Source organism: Rhinatrema bivittatum, chromosome 1, assembly GCF_901001135.1.
Source record: "Rhinatrema bivittatum chromosome 1, aRhiBiv1.1, whole genome shotgun sequence".
Lineage (NCBI taxonomy): Eukaryota > Metazoa > Chordata > Amphibia > Gymnophiona > Rhinatrematidae > Rhinatrema > Rhinatrema bivittatum.
In genome coordinates this window covers 831,884,105-831,908,491 of record NC_042615.1, presented here as the reverse complement: position 1 = coordinate 831,908,491, position 24,387 = coordinate 831,884,105, and the positions used below count along the sequence as shown (strand labels likewise).

The 24,387-nt window shown below is 48.6% G+C and overlaps 1 protein-coding gene across 3 annotated transcripts in view; it reads left to right on the top strand.

The window, feature by feature from the left end:
* Nucleotides 1–24,387, top strand: part of RGP1 (RGP1 homolog, RAB6A GEF complex partner 1) — a 70,124-nt gene that overhangs the window by 23,113 nt on the left and 22,624 nt on the right. For all 3 annotated transcript variants that reach the window (XM_029583181.1, XM_029583189.1, XM_029583176.1), the window contains exon 2: nt 529–718. In XM_029583181.1, the coding sequence (XP_029439041.1) occupies nt 603–718 (116 nt within the window). In that variant the 5' untranslated portion in view covers nt 529–602. The remainder of the gene's footprint in view (nt 1–528; nt 719–24,387) is intronic.

Genomic DNA, 24,387 nt, shown 5'->3' with positions numbered 1-24,387 from the left:
TTAGCTTGTTACGGGATACTGGCAGGCTGAGGGCAGCACAGATGCTTGCGTAAGGTGACTTCAGCAAGCATGCTTATCTCTGTCTCCATCTGCTGGTTGGTGGACGTAACCCATGTGTTTGGACTGCTGTGGCTAGACTCAAGGAAAGGAAGTTATCAGGGAAGAAGTCATTTCTCCTTTCTACGAGTATTGTGTATGATTCTGATCACACAGAAGTGGGATTTGAATTTAGATTGTGTGCAGCCAGGTGGGCAGCGACTTCCCATGCCCTTAATATGCAGTACAAATCACCATGCAGAGGCAGGATTTGATGTCATGTTGCATGCGGCTAAATAGTCGCTGATCTCCTAAGTCAAGCCCCTGTCCTTAATACATAGTATGATCTTAGCCTTTTTGTGTTTTTTTTTTTATTTATTTAAACAAGTCTTTTCTTTCTGTGATTTGCTTTCTTCCTCCCTGTGCTGAACTTTCTAGAAAATGTAAGTAGGGTTTCCTTGTATTTGACTGTTTGCTGTGCTGTGTTTTCAGGTTCCACCCCCGGGGGTGAATTCTCTGCTGGGATTTGCTGGATTTCCAGGCTCCTGCCTAGATTCTGTGCCGCTATGATTGAGGTGGTGGCCAAGCTTGTCCGTGGGCCTGTGTTCCTGGCGGGAGAGATGCTGGAATGCTTCGTCACTTTCACAAACCCTCTGTCATCTTTCTCCACCTCAGCCAGCAGGTAATGCTCTCGGCCCGTGTGCTCCGAAGCCATAATAATGAGCCTGGGTGAGCGTGCGGCTTTCCCTGGCCTGTGCTCCAGAGCCATAATAATGAGCCTGGGTGAGAGTGCGGCTTTCCCTGGCCTGTGCTCCAGAGCCGTGTGGTCCCCAAGGCTGGGCCTGTGAGGGGGCATCTGATCCCAGACCCTGCATAGTGAAGCTAAGCCCCGGCCAAATGCTTGGGAGCCAGGGACAACTTTTTATTTTTTATTTTTTTACCATTTACACGTTTTGGGGACTTTCTTTTTGCTCTGTTTGGCTTCTTAAGCTTATTTTGCTTTTTATTTTTTGGGGGGGGGGGGGGTGTGTGATATTTTTTCCTTTCCTCTGCTCCCCTTGCCTCATCCTCTCCTGCCGTTCTGTTTATTTCTGCTTCCTGCTGATTGATCACCGTTTGGTGAGAAGCCCAGCGTGGTTCTACAGTGACTCACAGATTAACAAAACAAACATAACCGAGAGGAGCTCTGGCTCTAAAACTCCCAGCTTGGGGGCGGGTTTAGGTTTTCCCTGCCCCCAGGGACTATCGATGCTGTCGCCCACCCCCTCCCCCAGAAGATCTTAAGGCTCTGGCAGGAATGAGAAAACTCTGAAGCGTATTGGCAAGCATTTCCAGCATTCGTGGTGCATTATAAAAATATTTTCCCCCAGCTCTGCTGTGTCTGTGGAACGTATTTTGTTTTTTATTGTGTACTGAGAAGGGATCCCAAGGATCCGTAAACGTGAGGAGATCTCGGAGATGGTGAGGGGGACAAGGGATGGAGAAAGGAGAGAGAGGACTGGGGAGAGGGGGAACAGAGGGTAGAGGGACCTGCTAGAAAGGAAGGGAGCTTTCAGATTCCAGGGGATAGAGTCTGAGATGAAGGGTGGGAGGATTTTATGTGCCGTGCAGGGAGAACGGCCTCCCCCTTGCATCTCCTCTCTAACCTCCCATCCAGTCTGATGTGTGTATGCATGTATCAGCATACACATGCCAGCATCACTGGGGACGCGGTGGGACTGAAACATCTTGCCCTGCCATTGGCCAGTAAACTATTACCAGACCCAAGAGTCAAGGCAGCATCCAAAGCCTCTGCTTGAATTACAGTGCAGAGTCCAAACAGCACCTGCATGCCAGCAAGAAGAAATGAGCTCTCAGGGGAACAGGACAGAGCAGGAAACCACAGAGCACATTCATCATTTCTACCTACCTACTCATAAATTAGGCCGAGACATGGCCATATCTTAATATATTCTAACTCAGTCAAGGATTTTTTTCCCTATCCTCAGATAACGTAGCCTAAAAGCCACCCCAGGCAGATATGTACGCCGACATCGTACAGAAGGACAGGCGTACTTTCTTTCTCTCCAATGATGATATCTCTTCCTGCCATAATCAGAAAGGCTCTGCTTCTAGCCACGTTTGCAATAATACATTTGCGGGCAAGTAATAGAGCCATTTTAATACGTTTTTGATAACCCCAATGAACCAAGATCTTCCAAAAGCAGAATCTCAGCTCCAGAGCGGAGAGTTATTCCTGTACTTTTTGTAAGAGAAGCAAGAAAATCATTCCAAAATGGGAAAACCTGACGTCGTAATAAAAAAATTGTCAGCGTGCTGTCGTCACCAGGCCTGTGCACTTTGCTTTGTAATATCTTGTATTGTGTTTATACTTTCAGTCTGATTCCTTCTATCAGGCTGTCGTGATTTAGGGTTGTTTTACACATTGCACACCATTGAGAGAGAGAAATCTTTCCAATTATTTAGATACCATTCCAGAATTTAAACTTAGGGAGGAAATATATGCATAAAAGTCTGTTTGTGGGATGTTATATATTTGTCGTGATTGTGTACCTCCTGATTTCTTATCCTAAAAGTCTTTTACATCTAGCAGGCCTCTGTAGACTTCCATTCCTGAACTCCTACTCTGATTTCTAGTCCTAGTAAAAAGTGAACCTTTCCCTCAAATAGGAGAAATAAGGACTTATCAGCACCCACTCCTCACCATTTATGAAAGAATCGCCTTGCATAAAGCACAGGGCAAAGCAACACTTTATCCCTAGCAGTCTCTGGTATTGTGGCATTGGTCAAATGTAGCATCGCTACAGATTCGGGATCATGCAGCACATGCACTCAGGGTTTATGTTGCAATAAAGGTTTTATTAGAGTTGCAAACAACTGAACAATTCCTGACCTTTGCACAGCTGGTAAACTCGGAGGAAGACAACAATTAGGCTAATGTGTACTTCCAGTCCAGATAACAGACCGGGTCTTTACGAGGTAGATTTCCCTGTACGTACCAGGATCAGTCCAGACTGCTGGGTTATGCCTCCCGTCCAGCAGATGGAGTCAGAGAGAAACTGAAAAGGCACCACTGATATACCCTGGTGCGCCCCCTGCGATCCTCCAGTATATCTCTGACTCCAGCAGATGAGAGAGCATAACCTTGCGGTCCTGATCTCCTGTAAATTGAATTGTGAAGGGATTTCCCTATCAGGTTTGACTTAATATAGAGGAGAAATCCTGTGACTAGATCAATTAGTGATTTGTACCTAATTTGGTAATAATAAGTGGAGCCATAGCAGGCCAGGCAGGGCACTGCCCTACAGCCTTTTCCCGGGGGGTTTTTTTCAGTCTTACCCAGTGAGAGGAGGGGAGGATTAATCGGTGGGCCGGTCACTCTCCCTATCCGCCTCCTGAGAAGTTTCATTCCTCGGAGAAGAAAGTTTAGTCGGGTGTGCTACACCCCCTGCAGGCTCCACCAGCCAATTGTCTGTGAGGTACTTTAGCTGCCGGTGGCAGCGCTGTTAAAAAAAAAAAAAAAAAAAGATTAAAAACGAGGTAATTGTGTCCACTGCCTGCGTTCCTCACTGTGGTCTCCGGAAGGGGTGGCTTGTCACCCAGCCCTTACTCGCGCCGTTTTTCGCGCCGTTTTTTTTTGGTGTTAAAAAAAAAAAAAAAACCATGCCCCGAGGCACTGTTTGTACGGCATGTGGGGAGCCGGGCCGTCGGCTCTCCCGCGAGGGCCTTTGCTCCCGGTGCCTTCCCAGGGGTGAGGGTTCCTCGCGGGGGGCAGCCGCGGCCGGGAGCTCCCCTTCCCCGCGGCGTGGGGCACGGCCAGCGTCGGCCAAATCTCGGCAGTCCGCGCTGCCGATACCGGGGGCGGCGGCCATTTTAGAAAATTCGGCGGCCATTTTAAATGACTCAGATCGCGATGCGGTTTCGTCGGAAGAAGGGGATGACTCCCCCCCCCCCCCCCTGTCCCCACCGGATCTTAGCCCCCGCGGGTTACCAGGGCCTGTTAATTTGCCACCTGTGGGAGCAAAAGGAGGTTCTTTGAAGAGGCCTCATCCCTTTTCCTCACAATTTGTACTTTTGCTCCACAAGGCTTATATGGAGGCCGAAGCGGAATGGGAGCAGGGTACTCCTGCCCCAGATAAACGGGGGAGACTTTCTACTGGTCTCTTTGGCTTGGGGGATGCAGCCCCGGCTCCTCCTCAACCTCCGCAGCAGGCTGCTCCAGCTCCTTCGGCTCCCCCTCCAAAACCTCCTCAGCATGTAGCTCCGGCCCCCCTTTCACAGGATCCGTCCACACCGGATCCTGATATGGAGGTAGGGGGTACGGACCCGGTTGAGGGGGATGATCCTCAGATACTCCGTTTATTTCATAAGGAAGAACTGGATCCTTTGATTGCCCATGTTCTTCGGGAACTAAAGATTCCAGTACCCCAGGTTGACTCCAATTCCCAGCCAGGGGATTTTGAATTAGACGGGCTCCGCACGCCTGCGCATGCCTTTCCTTTTCATAATAAACTGTTTCAGCTTGTATCCCGGGAATGGGATAATCCGGAGGCAACTCTTAGGGTCAGCCGCGCTATGGATAAGCTTTACCCTCTCCCTGCGGATTCCTTGGAGCTCCTTAGGGTGCCAAGGGTGGATTCGGCGGTCACTGCCATGGCTAAACATACCACCATTCCCGTAACAGGGGGTACGGCCCTTAAGGATCTTCAGGATCGGAAGCTGGAGACGTTGCTTAAGCGCATCTTTGAGGTTTCGGCTTTGGGAGTACGGGCGGCCGTTTGCAGCTGCATGGTACAAAGGGCTACCCTTCGTTGGGTACAACAGATGTTGACATCTCAAGATCTGCCTCCGGATGAAGCAGAGCAAGCAAACCGTATAGAATCTGCGGTGGCTTACGCCGCGGATGCCTTTTATGACCTCCTCCGCACTTCGGCCCAGTCTGTGTCTTCGGCTGTGTCGGCACGGAGGTTACTCTGGCTGCGTCATTGGGCGGCAGACTCTTCCTCCAAGGCCCAACTCGGTTCCTTTCCCTTTCGGGGCAAGTTGTTATTTGGCACCGAGTTAGAAGACCTTATCCGATCTTTGGGGGAGAATAAAGTGTTTAAGTTGCCAGAGGACAAGCCTAGATTTTTTCGCCCTTCGGGTACCTTCCGTGGACGGTTTCGCGGGCAACGCCGTTTTCGCTCGGGAAGGGGGTCCTTTTTTTGCTACCCGACAGCCGTCTCCGCGTTCCCAGTCATGGACTCCTTCCTTTCGTGGTAGAAGGCCGGCACGCGCAGGGGCATCTCATACCTTCGCCACCTCTAAGGCGGCTCAATGAAGGGACGCCGGTCCATTCCTCCGTCCCGGAGGTAGGAGGACGACTCTCTTACTTTCGGGAGGAATGGGCCACAATTACCTCAGACCAATGGGTCCTCGACATTATATCTCACGGCTACGCCCTAGATTTTGCAAGGCCCCTGCGCGATTTGTTCCTTATCTCTCCCAGCGGTTCTCAGGTAAAGCAACAGCGAATTGCTCAGACCCTGGAGCGATTGCAGGCGCTGGGTGCAATAGTGCCGGTGCCGCCCGCCGAGCAACGCACGGGCCGTTATTCCATCTATTTCATCGTTCCCAAGAAGGAGGGCACATTTCGGCCGATTCTGGATCTCAAGCGAGTCAACAGGGCGTTGCGCATACCGCGGTTTCGGATGGAGACCCTGCGCTCGGTCATAGCGGCGGTACACAAAGGCGAGTATTTGGCTTCCTTAGATCTCACAGAGGCTTACTTGCACATAGGGATACAAGAGTTCCATCAAAGATTTCTGCGCTTTATGGTCCTGGGAACTCACTTCCAGTTTTGTGCTCTTCCGTTCGGTCTGGCGACAGCTCCGAGGGTGTTCACCAAGGTAATGGTGGTGGTGGCGGCGAGTCTTCGGAAGGACGGAGTGTTGGTACACCCGTATTTGGACGACTGGCTCATCCGAGCAAAATCGCGACGTCTCTGCGAAGATGCGATTCAGGCAGTCCTTCACCGGCTCCTCTCCTTGGGGTGGGTTGTCAATTACACCAAGAGCCATCTGATCCCCTCCCAGAATTTGGAATTTCTGGGCGCCTCGTTCGATACGAAAGTGGAAAAGGTTTCTCTCCCACAGGCAAGGATGGAGCGTCTGATGGCGCACGTTCGCCGTCTCCTTGCCCTTCCCCTGCCTGTGGTATGGGATTACTTACAGGTTCTTGGATATATGGCATCCACACTGGATTTGGTTCCGTGGTCATTTGCGCATATGCGGCCGCTACAGAGGGCGCTTCTGTCTCGTTGGGACCCCAAATCGGAAGAGTTTCAGATACCTTTGCCACTCTTACCCCCAGCAAGGACCAGTCTACAATGGTGGTTGGATCCGGTCCACTTGCTCCAAGGCACCGATTTGGATCCGCCTCAATGGATCATTGTCACAACCGATGCCAGTCTGACGGGCTGGGGAGCAGTCTGTCAGTCTCAGTCCGCTCAGGGACGTTGGACGCCTCCTCAGACCAAGTGGTCGATCAATCGTTTGGAAACAAGGGCGGTTCGCCTAGCATTACAGCACTTTCTGCCTTTGATTCGGGACAGAGCAGTTCGGGTTCTGTCCGACAACGCAACCACGGTAGCGTATATAAATCGGCAAGGCGGTACACGGAGTCTACCGGTAGCAACCGAAGCCAGCCAGTTGATGGTGTGGGCAGAGCAGCACTTGTCTCGGATTGCGGCGTCCCACATCGCAGGAGTCGACAACGTTCAAGCAGACTATCTCAGCCGGCAACGACTAGACCCGGGAGAGTGGGAACTATCTCCCGAGGCACTCAGACTCATCTGTCGCCGGTGGGGGACTCCCCGGTTGGACCTCATGGCAACTCGTTTGAATGCCAAGGCAGCTCGCTTCTTCAGTCGCAGAAGGGAACACGGGTCGGAGGGCGTAGACGCGCTAGCTCTTCCCTGGCCCGCGCACGTTCTTCTGTATGTGTTTCCACCGTGGCCGTTGGTGGGGAAAATATTGCGGCGCATAGAATCCCACGTGGGACCCGTCATTCTCGTAGCTCCGGAGTGGCCGAGGAGGCCGTGGTTTGTCGACCTCATCAATCTAGCGGTGGACGGCCCCTTGCGGCTCGGTCATCTGCCTCGACTCCTTCGGCAGGGTCCAGTATTTTTCGACCAGGCCGATCGCTTTTGTCTAGCGGCTTGGCTTATGAGAGGCGACAATTGAGAAGGAAAGGATATTCCGAGTTGGTCATTACTACTCTTCTGCAGCCTCTACCTCGGTTGCTTATGTCAGGGTATGGAAGGTTTTTGACTCCTGGTGTCAGGGTCTGGAAGTGCCGTCGCGGAAGGCTACGGTGTCTCATATTCTGACTTTTTTGCAAGAGGGTCTAAAGAAGGGTTTATCCTATAATTCTCTGCGTGTGCAGGTAGCGGCCTTAGGCTGTTACCGCGGTAAACTTGACGGAGTTTCCATTGCCATGCATCCGGACGTTGCACGATTTTTAAAGGGAGTTAAACATTTGCGACCCCCGGTGCGACCTATCTGTCCTTCTTGGAGTTTAAATTTGGTTCTCCGGGGTCTTTGTACTTCTCCGTTTGAGCCTCTACGAAGGGCTACTCTCAAGGATCTCACTCTCAAAACTGTTTTTCTCGTCGCTATTTGTTCGGCTCGCCGAATCTCGGAACTTCAGGCGTTGTCTTGTAGGGAACCTTTTCTCCGTATTTCTAATTCAGGGGTTTCTCTACGTACCGTTCCTTCGTTTTTGCCTAAGGTAGTTTCCGCCTTTCACGTCAACCAGACGGTGGACCTACCGGCATTTGCGGTGGACGGGGCTGAGGCGTCGCGGCAACCGGAACTTCGCAAGTTGGATGTTCGAAGGACGCTCTTGCGGTACCTGGACGTTACCAACCCCTTTCGGTTGTCTGATCATCTGTTTATCTTGTGGGGTGGTCCAAAGAAGGGAAATAAAGCTTCAAAAACTACGATCGCACGCTGGTTGAAAGAGGCGATTGTGTCTACTTACATTTCCCAAGGTCGCGCTGTTCCGGAGGGTCTTAAGGCTCATTCTCTGCGCTCCCAGGCGGCGTCGTGGGCAGAGAGTGGGTTTATTTCCTCGCAGGAAATTTGCCGAGCGGCTACTTGGAAGACATTGCACACCTTTGCGAGACATTACCGTTTGGACGTGCGCGCTCCGACGGTGGACTCATTCGGCAGTGGTGTGCTTCGTGCGGGACTGTCAGGGTCCCACCCCGTTTAGGGCAGCTTGGGTACTTCCCAGCAGTCTGGACTGATCCTGGTACGTACAGGGAAAGGAAAATTAGGACTTACCTGATAATTTTCATTCCTGTAGTACCAAGGATCAGTCCAGACACCCGCCCATTTCAGTGAAGAGTGTAGAGTCCCGCAACTGTTGTTTTTTCGTGTTTTTCGGGTTCCGTTTTTTACAGGCACTTGCTTGTTTTCATGGTTTCCTCGTTTTTTCCACATGTTCATATACGTTTCATCTTTATATTGAGCTAGTCACAGAATTTGCCATTGTTTTCTAATTTCATAATGCTTTGTTATGGATTATACTGGAGGATCGCAGGGGGCGCACCAGGGTATATCAGTGGTGCCTTTTCAGTTTCTCTCTGACTCCATCTGCTGGACGGGAGGCATAACCCAGCAGTCTGGACTGATCCTTGGTACTACAGGAATGAAAATTATCAGGTAAGTCCTAATTTTCCTTTAGCCAGCCTTCACAGCTTGACAGTATAATGTCACATTAATACTCAGATGGCAAGACCGCTCGGTTCTCCACCAGGATCGCACACTCTTTTAAGCCTGCTTGCCATCCCAGTGCTCCTTTTCAATCCCCTGGGAGCCTTTCTCCGTTCCATGCCCTCCTTTTCCAGTCCACCATAGAACGCTGTCTCCTATCCCATGGCTTTAGAATTTCCGGAGGAGTCTCTCATGGGGAACTGTCAAATGCTTTCTGAAAGTCCAATTCTCCGTACGTACCAGGATCAGTCCAGACCGCTGGGTTATGCCTCCCTTCCAGCAGCCCGTCCCTCCCTCCCATACAGTGCCAGAAACGTCTTAATTCCTCTGGTGGGAGCTACAAATTGTATATTAAGCCCAGGGACGTACATTCCCCTGGTTGAGTAGCTCTGAAAAAGAAAAAATAAATACATAAATAAAATACAAAGGATAAGCCTTTTAAACAGAGCGAGCCTGCTGAAATCTCCCGGGGCTCCGGAGAGGAGGGTGATTTGCTTCACTCAGCTGATTTTCTGCTTACGGCTTAGATTGCCATGCCGCGAGGATCGCGATGTGCAGCGTGTGGAGAGCCGGCAGCGCAGCTCTCTCGCGAAGGCCTCTGCTACCGGGTGTGAGGGGCCTTCACAGCTGCCGATTGCAGGGAAAAGATCAGAGTTGCCGCGATCGCGCGGCTTAGGATGCGGTCAGACAGTTCACAAGAAGAGGCCTGCCCCATCCCTGTCAAGCTCGGGAACGATGGCCAATTTTGCCCGATTCGGGCTCAGATGCCCAAAAAGGGAAGAGGGGATTTCCCACCGATTTCTCCGCCTAAGTTAAGCCCCCAAAGGCCTCGCGATTTGGGACATGATTCTTCTCCTCTTGCCGTGCCTCCAGGGGGGGGGGGGCCTTAAAGAGACAGCACCCATTTTCTTCTCAGTTTATTTTACTGCTTCACAAAGCTTATATGGAGGCTGAGGCAGACTTGGATGGGCAATATTTTCCTCCTACTAAGATCCCCAGGCCCTCGGAGGATCAAGGGGCTCCTAGGACGCGGCCTTCCCGAACTGCTCCTGACTCTGAGCTACCGGCGCCTTCCATTCCTCCGGGGTCCGTGCTTCCAGACCCCTCCCCGGTGGATACGAGTGATGTTGACAATGCCGCTCCGGTGGAGGGGGAGGATCCGGGGTGCTCTGGTTATTTCGTAAGGAGGTGCTAGACCCTTTGATTCCTCATGTGCTACAGGAACTAGATATTCAGGCTCCGCAGCTTGTGACCTATTCTTCTTCAGGGGATCCTGTTTTCTTGGGCCTGTGGGCCCCTCCTAGAACCTTTCCTTTCCACCCGATGCTTTTACAGCTTATGACCCAGGAATGGGATGCGCCTGAAGCCACCCAAAGGGTTAGTAGAACCATGGAAAAACTTTACCCACTGCCGGACGTGTTCTTGGATCTTCTCAAGATCCCTAAGGTGGACGCGGCCGTGTCGGCCATCGCCAAGCACACCACGGTTCCGCTAATGGGAGGAGCAGCTCTCAAGGACCTCCAGGATAGAAAGCTGGAGGTTCTACTCAAGCGGATATTTGAAGTATTGGCCCTCAGAGTTAGGGCAGCTGTCTGTAGTAGTCTCATGCAGAGAGCTTCCCTTAGATGGGTTCAGCAATTACTCACAACTCAAGAGCTCCTTCCAGCAAAGGCAGAACAGGCCGACTGCAGGGAAGTGGTGGTTGCTTATACAGCAGATGCTTTGTACGATCTTTTTCATACTTCTGCGCGCACGATGTCCTCGGCAGTTTCGGCAAGGGGACTTCTTTGGCTCTGCAATTGGTTGGCTGATGTCTCTTCTAAGTCTCAGCTGGGTGCCTTTCCATTTAGAGGAAAGCTATTATTTGGAGATGATCTGGAGCAACTGGTTGAGTCCTTAGGGGACAACAAGGTTTACAAGCTCCTGGAGGACAAGCCCAGGCCGTCTCGCCTTTTTGGTGTGACCCGGGATCGTTTTCGGGGTCAGCACCATTTTCATATGGGTAGGGGCTCAACTCTTGCCCCTCGGCAGTCGTTAGCAAGGTCTCAGGCTTGGGCTCATTCCTTTTGTGGTAGACGGCCTCAGCGCGATGGATCCTCCCAAGGATTTTCCTCCAACAATGCTTCCCAATGAAGGTGCGCCGGCCCATTCCTCCGTTCCTGAGATCGGGGGTCGAGGAATGGGTCAAGATTACTTCGAACCAGTGGGTTCTAGATATCATAGAACATGGTTACGCTTTGGATTTTGCTCGCCTGCTTCAGGATCTGGTGTCTCCTTGCGGGTCTCAGGCAAAGCAACAGGTCGTATTCCAAACCCTATCTCAGCTCAAGACTCTGGGAGCGGTTGTCCCGGTGCCACCGAATGAATGTAGGAATGGCAGGTACTTGTTTATTTTGTAGTCCCCAAGAAGGAGGGCTCCTTCCGGCCGATATTGGACTTAAAAAAGGTCAACAGAGCACTGTGGGTCCCTCATTTTCGAATGGAGACATTGAGGTCCGTCATTGCGGCTGTCCACAAAGGCAAATTTTTGGCTTCTTTGGATCTGACAGAGGCTTACCTTCACATAGGAATCCGAGAGCATCATCGAAGGTTTCTGCGGTTCGTGGTCTTGGGCGAACATTACCAGTTTCGTGCGCTGCTGTTCGGTTTAGTGACTGCTCCCCGCATCTTCACCAAGGTGATGGTGGTAGTGGCAGCGTGTCTGCGGCGGGAGGGGATCTTAGGGATGAACTATCTGTATGACTGGCTCATTCGGGCAAAATCGGAAGAGCTCTGCAAGGTGGCAGTGCAGTTGGTTTTGCATCGCCTCCATTCGCTCGGATGAATTGTCAATTTCTCCAAGAGCAAATTGGTACCATCCCAGGTATTGGAATTTCTGGGAGCACGGTTCGAGACATCTGTGTGCAAGATTACCTGCCTCGGGAGAGGATGAGCAAACTAATGTCTCAGGTTCGTCTTTTGGCCCTTCCGTTGCCCAAGGTATGGGACTATTTGCAAGTTCTTGGCTCTATGGTGTCTACTCTGGAGTTGGTTCCCTGGGCGTTTGCTCATATGAGGCCTTTGCAGAGGGCTTTGCTTTCCCATTGGGACGTCAAATTCTAAGAGTTCCACTTTCCTCTTCTGGCTCCAGCAAGGGCCAGTCTAGAATGGTGGTTGATCCCCGATCACTTACAGCAGGGAATGGATCTAGAGAATCCACAGTGGATGATCATTACAACAGATGCCAGCCTTTCTGGTTGGGGGGGCAGTCTGTCAGTCACGATCAGCACAAGGTCAATGGACAGCACAGGGGTCCAAGTGGTCCATAAATCAATTGGCGACAAGGGCAATTCGTCTAGCGTTGCGCCGTTTTCTCCCGCTAATCCAGCATTGTTCGGTAAGGATCTTATCCAACAATGCGACAACCGTGGCTTACATAAATCGTCAAGGGGGAGCAAAGAGTCGGCCGGTGGCCGCAGAGGTGGACAAGTTGATGGTCTGGGCGGAACGCAATCTGCTTCGGTTGGCGTTGTCACACATAGCTGAAGTGGACAACATCCAGGCACATTTTCTCAGTCGACAAAGGCTAGATCTCGGCAAATGGATCCCGAGGAGGCTGGATTTGATGGCGACTCGGCTGAACGCGAAAGCGGCTCGTTTCTTCAGTCACAGAAGGGAGCACAGGTCGGAAGGTGTGGATGACCTGGTCCTTCCGTGGCCTCACGACACGCTCCTCTGTGTTTCCTCCTTGGCCGTTGGTGGGAAAGGTCTTAAGGTGAATAGAGTTCCACCGGGGGCCGGTAATTCTCAGCTCCGGAGTAGCCGTGGAGGCCGTGGTTCGCTGACCTGATCAACTTGGCAGTAGATGGTCCCTTGCGTCTCGGTCACCTGCCGAATTTACTCCAACAGGGTCCAGTATTTTTCGATCAGGCGGCTCGTTTTTCTCTAGCGGCTTGGCTTATGAGAGGAGATAGTTGAGAAAGAAGGGCTATCTGGATGCGGTGATTACCACTCTACTATGCGCTTGAAAGACCTCTATTTCTCTCACCTACGTTCGGGTGTGGAAGGTTTTCGATTCGTGGTGCAGTGAGTTGAAGGTGTCCCTGCACCAGGCCACTATTGTGCACATTCTCGCGTTCTTGTAGGAAGGCTTAAAGAAAGGACTGGCGTATAGCTCGCCTCCGGGTTCAGGTAGCGGCGTTGGCTGTTTAAGAGGTAAGGTTGATGGTACATCCATTGCAGGGCATCCGGATGTGGCACGTTTTTTGAAGGGAGCCAAACATTTACACCCGCCGGTGTGTGCAGTGTGTTCTTCTTGGAATTTAAATTTGGTTCTCCGTGAGCTTTGCGGTCCTCCCTTTGAGCCTATCAAGCGGGCTACGTTGAAAGATTTAACACTCAAGGCGGTGTTCCTCGTGGCTATCTGTTCGGCCAGACGAATATCGGAGATTCAAGCGTTGTCCTGCAGAGAACCGTTCTTGCGAATCTCGGACTCGGGGTTTCGCTTTGGACGGTGCCTTCTTTTTTGCCGAAGGTTGTATCGGCGTTTCATGTAAATCAGTCTGAGTTACCGGCTTTTCCAGATTTGGATAGGAATTCTGAGGCTCGGGATTTGAGGAGACTGGATGTCCACAGGATACTTCTGCGGTACTTGGAAGTGACTAATGCTTTTCGATTGTCAGATCATCTTTTTGTCTTTGTCTTATGGAGCGGTCCTAAGAAAGGGTGTAAGGCTTCAAAGACTACTATTACCCGATGGTTGAAGGACACTATTGCTTCGGCATATATATGTCACGGCCGGCAAGTGCCAGATGGTCTTAAGGCTCATTCGATCAGATCTCAAGCGGCATCTTGGGCAGAGAGCCAATGTGTTTCGCCACAAGAGATTTGCAGGGCAGCTACTTGGAAATCTTTGCACACGTTTGCTAAGTATTATCGTTTAGACATGCGGGCTCTGGATGTTGATTCTTTTGGCAGCAGTGTGCTTCGAGCGGGACTTTCCGGTTCCCACCGCATTTAGGTTAGCTTGGGTACATCCTAGCGGTCTGGACTGATCCTGATACATACAGGGAAAGGAAAATTGGTTCTTACCTGCTAATTTTCGTTCCTTGTAGTACCAAGGATCAGTCCAGACACCCGCCCAGGGGTATAGTGTTCAGGAGAGTCCGCTCGGTTGGTTTTGTTTTTTTCTCTGTAGTTTTTAGACAAATCTGAAGATTTTCAAGCAAGCTTATCCATGGAAGCATTTCAATCCGTACTCTTGTCCTGTACATAGTTTTCACAGGTTATTGTTCAGCTAAATTCTCTTGATCTAGTCATTGGTTGTTTAAATTTACTTCATTCTGCTTTGATATTGATTATACTGAAGGATTGCAGGTGGCACACTGGGTTATCTGGGGGTGCTTTTCAGCTTTTCTCTGACGCCATCTGCTGGAAGGGAGGCATAATCAACGGTCAGGACTGATCCTTGGTACTACAGGAATGAAAATTAGCAGGTAAGAACCAATTTTCTATATACTGTATCAGCCGGCTCACCTTTCTCCTTATCTTTATTTACACCTTCAGAAGATTCTAAGATTGGTAACACAAGACTTCCCTTTGCTTAAACCATTTTGTTCCTTCACCATTAAGCCATGTCAATGCATATGGCCAGTGGTTTTGTTTTTTTAAGACCAGCTTCTACTATTTTGCCCAGCACAGACTCACCAGTCTATAGTTTGCCAGATCACTCCTGGAACACTTTTTAAACAGTGTCTTGTTGATTACCGTCCAGTCTGCAGGAATTGTAGCTGTTTTAAAGGAAAGGTTACAGATTATAGTAATGTGTTAGCAATTTCATGTTTTAGTTTTTAAACTGTGAGGCGAATGCCATCCGGTCCAGTGATTTGTAAGTCTTTAGTTTGTCAATGTGTTCTCACAGGACAAGCAGGATGGTAGTTCTCACACATGGGTGACGTCAGTGGACGGAGCCCTGTTACGGAAAACTTTTCTGTCAGAGTTTCTATAAAGCTTTGACTGACACTGGAACACTGAGTGCACTGAGCATGCTCAGCCTGCAGTTATCCTTGTGACCACAGGTGTCTCCCCTCAGTCTTCTTTTTTCCGCTCTGCAGTAAGCATAGCGGTTAGGAGCTCTATGAGAAATTCACAATTTTTCATCACGGAAACACAAACGCTTTTTCCGTGCACGGGTCTCCCTTTGCGTGCATTTAATCGACGCTCAGTGAGTACTATGCCCTGTTTTTCGGTCGGTTCCTGTCACCTCACTACGGTTTCCCCGGCCTACCAATCGAATTGTGGCCTTCCCTCTCCCTATGTTTTCACAGTTAGCCCCACATAGCCTGCGAGTGTCCTCCTGTGACCCTCTACCTGGTTATTAGCGCTAGTGGGATAGGGACTTCCACGGTTACCGTTGCCGCCAGGGCCTCTGTCGAATTCATACCTCGGTACCTTCGTGCAGTCTATGCCCCCATCGCTACCGTTGGTACCCCCATCCAGGCCGTCCTGCATTTTTCGATGCCATCGACATCCCTCCCCCCGCGGTCCATCGATGCCATCGATCCCCGCATCGATTCTTTCAGTGCCGTCGATGTTTTCATCCATGGCGCTGATTTTTCCATCGATGCCAAGGTCCGTTCCATCGATGCTCGGGTCAGTGCCATCGTCGGCGCCCATGTCGTTCCTATCGATTTGGCCATCGATTCCGTCGATGCCGGTATCAATTTCCCGATGCCATAGATGTCTATTCGATTCTTCAATGCCACATTGTTTCCATCTATATCTACGCCAATGCTGTCGGTGCCTCCATCACTGTTATCGTTGCTCTGCCCGGACCATCGACGTTTTTTCATCTATATTTTTGATAATACCCTCGAGGCTGCTTCTATGCCGCCATTGATACCGTCAGTACTGACATAGAACCTACACGCAATGCCCTCGCCTAAACACAGTGCTCCTTGCTTTGGGTTCTTAACTAAAGCCCCATATTAGCCTACGACACTACATAGTGTCAGGAGCAGTGCAGGCATGCTGACAGTCCGTCATCATTCGCCATCCAAGACAGCGAGGGCATCCACCTCTGCGCTGGGGAAAGACCGGGCCGAGCACCGTGACCCTCATTGTCACTGGCATGGTGACCGTCCGCCACCAATGCCATCCAAGACATCAGTGCTATCATAAGAACATAAGAACATGCCATACTGGGTCAGACCAACATCTGATGTTCAAAAAACATCTGAAAACATGGCTGTTCCAGAAAGCCTACCAACTAGCGACCTAACACCTTCAAAGGTTGTGGTGTATACAAGTAAGGCATAATAAGCCACTATATATAAAGTTCCCCTCAATTGATTCTTATCTGTTACTATGTATAAATTCTGTCTCTTTGTTCCACTGACTTTCACTGTTAAACTGTTCCTACGCATGTATTAAAGTTACAATCCCCTATTGTTTTAATGTTACTATGTTCCTAATGTTACAATGTAAAAACAGCTTGACCCCGTCACGCTTTTAACCTGTTTTTATGTGAACCGATGTGATTTACCCCAATGAATGTCGGTATAAAAAAACAAATAAATAAATAATAATAAAGACCAAGGGTCCATCAAGCCCAGCATCCTGTTTCCAACAGTGGCCAATCCAGGCCATAAGAACCTGGCAAGTACCCAAAAACTAAGGCTATCCCATGCTACTGTTGCTAGTAATAGCAGTGGCTGTTTTCTAAGTCAACTTAATTAATAGTAGGTAATGGACTTCTCCTCCAAGAACTTATCCAATCCTTTTTTAAACACAGCTATACTAACTGCACTAACCACATCTTCTGGCAACAAATTCCAGAGTTTAATTGTGCATTGATGTAGTTAGTGCAGTTAGTGTAGCTGGGTTTAAAAAAGGATTGGATAAGTTCTTGGAGGAGAAGTCCATTACCTGCTATTAAGTTCACTTAAAAAATAGCCACTGCCATTAGCAACGGTTACATGGAATAGACTTAGTTTTTATTTATTTTATTTATTTATTTCAGATCTTTTATATACCGACGTATAGCAATTAGCCTTCACTCCGGTTTACATTAAAAACAACTTGTTACATCGAATTGACATTGGAACAGAATAGAACAGTCATTTTACAATTGAACGAGAGATTACTTATTGATCAACTATAACATTTTAACAGAATAATTTCTAACAACAAACTAATAGACTGAGAGGAGAGTCTGAAATTTGGTAGGTGGGGTGGATCAGATCTTTAATTCATTAAAAAAGGGCACGTTAGAAGGAGATCGGGAGGTAGAGAGATGTGGATAGGTGAGAGGTGTGAGAGGAGAATATTCGGCAAGTTTAGAGTGTGCAGCCGACATGGATATTGGGTGATGGTAGCAGTATGCCGCTTAGGCCACGCCATTTCTGAACGTTTGGCTGTACTTGCCAGGTTCATATGGCCTGGATTGGCCACTGTTGGAAACAGGATGCTGAGCTTGATGGACCCTTGGTCTGACCCAGTATGGCATGTTCTTATGTTCTTAGTATTTTGTCCTACTAATGTTTTAGTGTTGTCTACAAAAAGCAATAAATCAGCTTTTCATCTCTTGTTTACCCTGTCTAATACCATGTATGGACGTTATCTCTCAACTTTATTGCCAAAGGCTCTTAATGTCTCGTCGGGATAAATAATAAAGGCGAGAGAGGACAAATTCCAAAGACCATCTTCCATTAATTAAGCCTTGGTGTTTATTCATTCTATAAACATTCCATATCCATATTGTGCAATATCCAGGATATATCTGACCGTATTACCTTATAAACAGCTTATTCAGTATTCAGGCTTGGGATGATCACGTCCTCACGCCTCATTTGTGTTGGGCACAACACTGACAGCACTTTAGGTAGGTAATTAACCCCATGTCTATCCACCACAAAGCCTTTTTGATCTGGGGCAATTAAGGCAGTAAAAAGTGCACTCACTTTGGAAGCCGAATATGGCCACTAGAATTCTTGTATCAACATTAAGTAAAGAAATTGGGCTATAAGCAGTGGTTTCCCAAAGATCCTTGTCCTGCGTGGGTAATAGCACAATAAGTGCCTGGTTTATGTCCGCAGTAAAGAAGCCATGACGGAGTGCCTGACTGTACGTGTCCATAATAAAGGAAGAAGCTGAAATTTCAAAATGTGTAGAACTCAGGTGCACGGCCATCAATACTCTGAGCTTTCCTTATCACTGTAAAGATTCCCATATCAGTAATAGGCATATTCAGCTTTTTGGACTTAAGCATGCATGTTCCTTGAAAAAATTCATCCCATTTTTTCACCATCTATTTCCTTACCCTATATAGATCGCTACAGTATTTGTTGAAAATCTCCATGTTCTTGATCACCTATGCCAGATCAGTCCAGACAAATGGCTTATGTCCTCCTGCCAGCAGATGGAGCCGGAGGAAAAGCTCAAGGCTGACTTCACTCCCCATATAAGATTATGGTGATGCCTTCAGCTCTTCGGTAGCTTTCTGTCTCCAGCAGATGTTGCACATGTCTGGACTGATGTTGCAGCTACAAGCAGGCTGCTCCCGAGAAGGCTTCAGGTCCACATTCCTGAGTCCCTAGGCGTACTCCAGGCAAAGGTCCCGTTGGACTGATTCTCCATTCCCCCTTGGGAACCGAGCAGCCTACGGTCTGAGTTCTCTCACTGATGGTCAAACACGGGGTGGTCCCCAGTGGTTTTGTTCCCTTGGTAGGTTCCTGACAGAGCTCCTAGGGCAACAGTCTTTGGGTTGATTTCCCTGGTGGACTGGGCACCTAAAGAGGAGCCAGATTTGGACTTGGTCAGGGGCTTGGAGGTAATCATCCCTCCGCTGGCTTCCTGTTTCTCCGTGAGGGAGGGAGGTGAGGCACCACAGATAAGTCACGGCGGCTCAATACCAGCCGCTGGGTTTTGCCTGGCTTACAAGCAAGCAGGTACCAGGTAGGAGAGTGCAATCCATGGATGTTGGCATCCTGCCACAAGCAAAAGTGGGTTGGTTTCCCAGTTCAAGCCCTGGTGTGGGGAATGCAGTGCTGTAGTACCCATGGAACAGGACCTATTCAGGTCACTTGTTTTGGCAGGATTTGCAGCCATTTTACTGCCACTTTGAGCCAAACAAATACTTAATTACATAAATCAGTCAAGGCTCTTTACCTCTCTCTTCCATAGAAGGGCTACAGGTTTATCCTCAAGCACATCAGAGCCTGCACAACTCTAGTGCGCTCTGGAGTTATTGCAGCAGGTGACCTCCAAGCATGATGGAGGTTCTTTCCCACCCTCTTCACTAATGGAGCTACTGAAGGGATAGCCTGTAAAACCAGCTCTCTTCCTCTCTACATAAATGAGGCTTCCTAGAGGGGCTTTGAAGACCAAATTAAGCTTGTGCTGCTGAAAATGACTGCAGCCTGTTTAAAAACAAAAACAAAACATTTGAGGGGAGTTCGTTCACAGGTTGGCCTTGGCAGTGTTAGGGGTGCTGGAGTGCTCCTCTGGCTGGGACAGTCCTAGATAATCATCGGGACAAGAGGAGGAGAAACTGCGCTCCCTCAGAAGAGAAGAGAACGTCTCACTTGGGATACTGTTCAGGATGCAGAAGCTGGTGACCTTTAATTCCATGATGCGACCCCCTTTCAACTCTGGGAGGAGCAATGGGAGACAATCTGTTGGGTGCTCCTGGGCTCCTCCCCCACCCCACTGAGTGCTTCCCACTATATGTGAGTTTCCCTGTACGTACCCGGATCAGTCCAGACAGTGGGTTGAGCCTCCTTTCCAGCAGATGGAGACAGAGAGAAACTCAAAAGGTCTCCTATATCAGGACAGAGCTCCCCCTGCGTCCCTTCAGTATTTCTCTGTCTCCAGCAGATGCAGATAGCAGAACCTGTGGATCCCTTTCTTTGTAGCAGTTTATGGTTTGCGGAAGTTCTTCTTCCTCCTTCTCTAGTTATAAAGGATCAAGCAAGTATTGGTTTAATTCCCAGTTTTGTTCTGACTCCTCGCTCTTGCTTGGGCCTAGGGGGGGTCTTGTCCCCTTGATTTATTCAGACTAGGACCCTTTTCCCGGTGGCCTCTTGCCTGGTTCTGGGGTGATACGGGAGGTCCAGTCCCTCCCCCGTTGAGACCCCTGAGAAGTTTCATGCCTCGGGTCTCTTGTCAGAGAAGTAAAATTCCTGCCTGGAGAAAAGGAAGAAAGGTTTTTACTTTGTATTAATCAGTACCTTGCAGGAGGACCAGCAGCTTAAGGGGGAAGGGAGAGCAGTTTTCTCTCTCCCTGCTCGCAGCAGCCAGGCACAGAAGGACTTTGCCGTTCCCGCGGCACCTCCCCACCCCCACCCCCCCGATGCCTCTATTGCCGTTTTGTATCGCATGTGGAGAGCCGGCCTCCTGCTGCACAGAACATAAGAAATTGCCATGCCGGGTCAGACCAAGGGTCCATCAAGCCCAGCATCCTGTTTCCAACAGAGGCCAAACCAGGCCACAAGAACCTGGCAATTACCCAAACACCAAGAAGATCCCATGCTACTGATGCAATTAATAGCAGTGGCTATTCCCTAAGCATATTTCCTTGATAACTCCTACGTTTCTCCCAAATTCTGCCTCCTCCTTTCATTTCTTTTTCTTATATGGAAATGACTTATAATGATTAATAGGATGGATAGCTTTGTAAATTGCCTTATCTACTTTTCTGGGATGAGTCATTTGATTTTCTGAAGGTATTTTCTTGCTTGTATTGATGAAACTAATAAATTAAAAATTAAAAAAAAAAAAAAGCAGAAGCTTTGTGTCCAAATGGTCATCTTTGTCTTAAATTAAGACCAATGTCATGGGCTTCGATGCACCATAATCTATCGCTAAGCATTTAAATTTAGTAACAGCAGTATATCCAATCAAAAAGAAACAAATTAAGAGAGTGGATTTTGCAGCTTATTCTTCCACTCAACACTGGTGTGTTACTGCCGGCCATCCAGAGCAGCATGAAAACGCTAACAGAAACTACGGTCCACCTTACGAAGAGGTAACACAAAGCATCAAATATATATTACCAGTAACCAAACAGCTTAGGTACTCTAAGGTTCTTGATACTCAGTTTCATCCTTCGATGTTGGAAGTAAAGCCTACGTTGCAGGTCACATCAGTCTATGTGCATTCGTTCATAGAGTTTGATCCACTTCATCCACCAGCACTAGAAAACAGATGGAGAAACAAACCAAAAAGCCTGCATCGCAGGTTGCATCATTTCATGTGCATTCGTTCATAGAGTTTGATCCAGTCCATACACCGGTGCTAGAAAACAGATGGAAAAACAAACCAAAAAAAGAAAAGCCCTGTGGTCCAGTCTTCTTGTTAATAGCTTCTTGCCCTGAAATATTGTTGAGCAATTGATAACACCACTACTTAGACTGCAGTCCAGATGTAGGAAATATACTAAAAAAATGACGCAGTATCCAGTGTGACAAGAGACTACATCAGGAGTCTGTACAAACCCAAGGTCTCTCGTCACCACACCCAGTATAAACTTGAGTATAATGAAAACAAAATTTAAGGCCTTTGAATTTTCATTTGGCTTTCACAACTGTTTAGTGCAGATTACCTGTTCTGCCGAATCTTCCGCAGTAAATATTACGTCTGCTCCGAGGAAGTAATACAGATTATGCTCCCCTCATGTTGTACTTGCAGTTTTGCAGGAAAGAGAAGGGCAAGACAGATGCCTTTTTGAAGCGGCTCCATACCCACACGAGTGAGCTCCTTAAGTTGAGCAGCTACCTTGGCTGAGTAGTCTTTAAATAGCATTAAGCACTGCCCCACATTCTACCTCAGCCCAATTCACAAGTCTCACTATAACGGGCCTGGGACGTTCCATGTTAAAAATCCAACTCTATGCGCTCTTTCACACACCATCAGTGAAGATTGTATGTCCATTCCTAATGTTTCAAAGAAACTGCACTAACTCAGCATCTCTTACAGTCTCTGATAGTCCAGTTAGCTGCAGGATGTTATGACGGTCCCTGTATTCCTGGTTTTCAATTCTGTCCTTTAAGTCCATTATCTGCTGTCCTGTACACTCCATTTTGTCTTTCTGCTCTGCAGGTGAGATCTTTTGCACTATCAATTCAACCCCAGGACATTATTCTCCTATGTCACTGACATGACCAAACCAATTCAGAACACAACTTCCTATGACACCTGCACCATCAACTGCGAAAACCTAGCACACTTCTTCAAGGACAAAGTCTCCAACATCATCGCCAGGATCCCCCCAGTCAACATGGTACCACCAAACTCACCCTCCCCACACAACATTACTTGGTCTCATTTTGAACCCGTCGCATCCACCGAAATAGAATCCATCATTCAAAAGATGAACCCTGCTACCCACCCACTGGACCCAATCCCCATCAAACTCCCTAAAACTCATCACCAGATCCATAGCCGACATAATCAACCTATCCTTTGAACAAGGTATATTCCCCGACAAACTCAAAAATGCCGTTGTCAAACCCATCCTCAAAATATTCCACCTCGACAAATCTGACCCAGCCAACTACAGACCCATTTCCAACCTCCCCTTCATAGCCAAGATCCTCGAAAAATCAGTCAACAACCAACTCTCAGACTACCTAGAAGATCATAACATCCTTCTACCTACACAACATGGCTTCAGAAAACTGTTCAGCACTGAAACACTTCTCACCCTCACGGATACAATCCTTCGAGGACTCGACTGTGGCCAATCCTACCTACTGATACTCCTCGACATATCCGCGTTCGACACCATCAACCATGAAACACTACTAACCAGACTCAAAGAAATCGGACTGCGTGATACCACCATCAAATGGTTCAAATCATATCTCACTGACAGAACCTTCAAAATAAAAATAAACACAACAGAAACCTCTGAGATACCACTGCATCATGGCGTCCTGCAAGGCTCATCTCTCTCATCCACCCTATTCAACCTATACCTCCTCTCCCTCTGCAAGTTCCTCTCCGAATCAAACCTCACATACTATGTTTACGCAGATGACCTACAAAGCTTACTCCCCTTAATCAAAACAATTGAAAACACACTAAAAATCTGGAACCAACTCCTGCCCAAAATAACCCAAATACTGTCACAACTGTCCCTCTCCCTCAACCAAAACAAGGCCGAAATCATACACATAGCAAACAACCACACCACACTCCCTCCCATAGACCACACACCTAACTGCATGAAGATCCAACACATGCATACCGTAAAGAACCTTGGCATAACCATCGACAACAAACTAAACCTCAAACATCACATCACCACAATGATCATGGATGGATTCTTCAAACACTAAAAAAGCTCAAACCGCTCCTCCACTCTCAAGACTATCGAACCATCCTGCAAACGCTACTCTTCTCCAAGCTCGACTACTGAAACTCCCTCCTCCCTGCCTCCACTCTCAAACCCCTACAGATACTACAAAACGCTGCCGCTAGATCCATCACAAACAACAGAAAATGCGACCACATCACCCCCATCCTCAAAAATCTTCACTGGCTACCCATCATCCACAGAATCCAACACAAAACCCTTACCCTCATCCACAAAAAAATGATCAACAACAAGATGGACTGGTTAACCACAGCACTCCTCCCCTACACCCCACAAAGAAGCCTCCGAGCCACCGAATCCGGACTCCTCACCGTCCCCCCGCCCCCCCAGAGCAGCACACCTGTCCTGAGTTAGAAAACGCGCCATATCAGTAGCCGGCCCCACGCTATAGAATTCCCTTCCACTCCAGCTCAGAATGGAACCCTCTACACACACCTTCAAAAAAACCTCCTCAAAACATGGCTTTTCCGAAAAGCCTTCCCACCAGAAACCTAACCCAATAATACACTCCTCAGCGCTAGCCACAACTACATGTGAAAGCATCCCCACTATCGCAATGCCCCCTCCACCACACCCTTCCGCCCCCCCCTTCCTAAACCATTACTTTCCCTCACCCCCCCTTTTTGTTTGTAAAATTCAACACACATCATTCCCCTGTCTCCCCCCCCCTCCCCCAGCCAATCCCATTGCTCGCGATCCTATCTTGCCTAATCCCTCCCACCCCCCCTAGTATGAATGTATCTAACATGGCAAACCACCAATTTCTACCTTCGCACACGTATTATAGTTAGTTTCTTGTAAACTATTCTTAGTTTCATGTAAAACTGTTCTAAGCTATATTGTAAATGCAGCCATTCTTAAGCCATGCCTTCTGTATGTTTCCCACCATCCTTGTAATATAGTTAGTGTCCTGTTAAATGTTCTAAGTTATACTGTAAAAATAAGCAGCTCCTGTCTTATTTACCGTTCAGTTGTTCTGTGAACCGATGTGATATCTCCATCGAATGTCGGTGTACAAAAACAAGTAAATAAATAAACATGTTCTCTTACTCGTAGCTGATTGTGGTTTGCTGAGGTGCACTTCCCAAAGCTGCCGGCACAGTTTTTGAGATATTAGAGGCCGCTTCCACAGAAAATACAGGGATCACTTTGTCTGAGGCCTCTGGGTTCTGGTGCCATCTTAGTCTCATGGGCTTTACTCTTGTCTTGGCTCACACGAACTGTTTTTGCACCCAT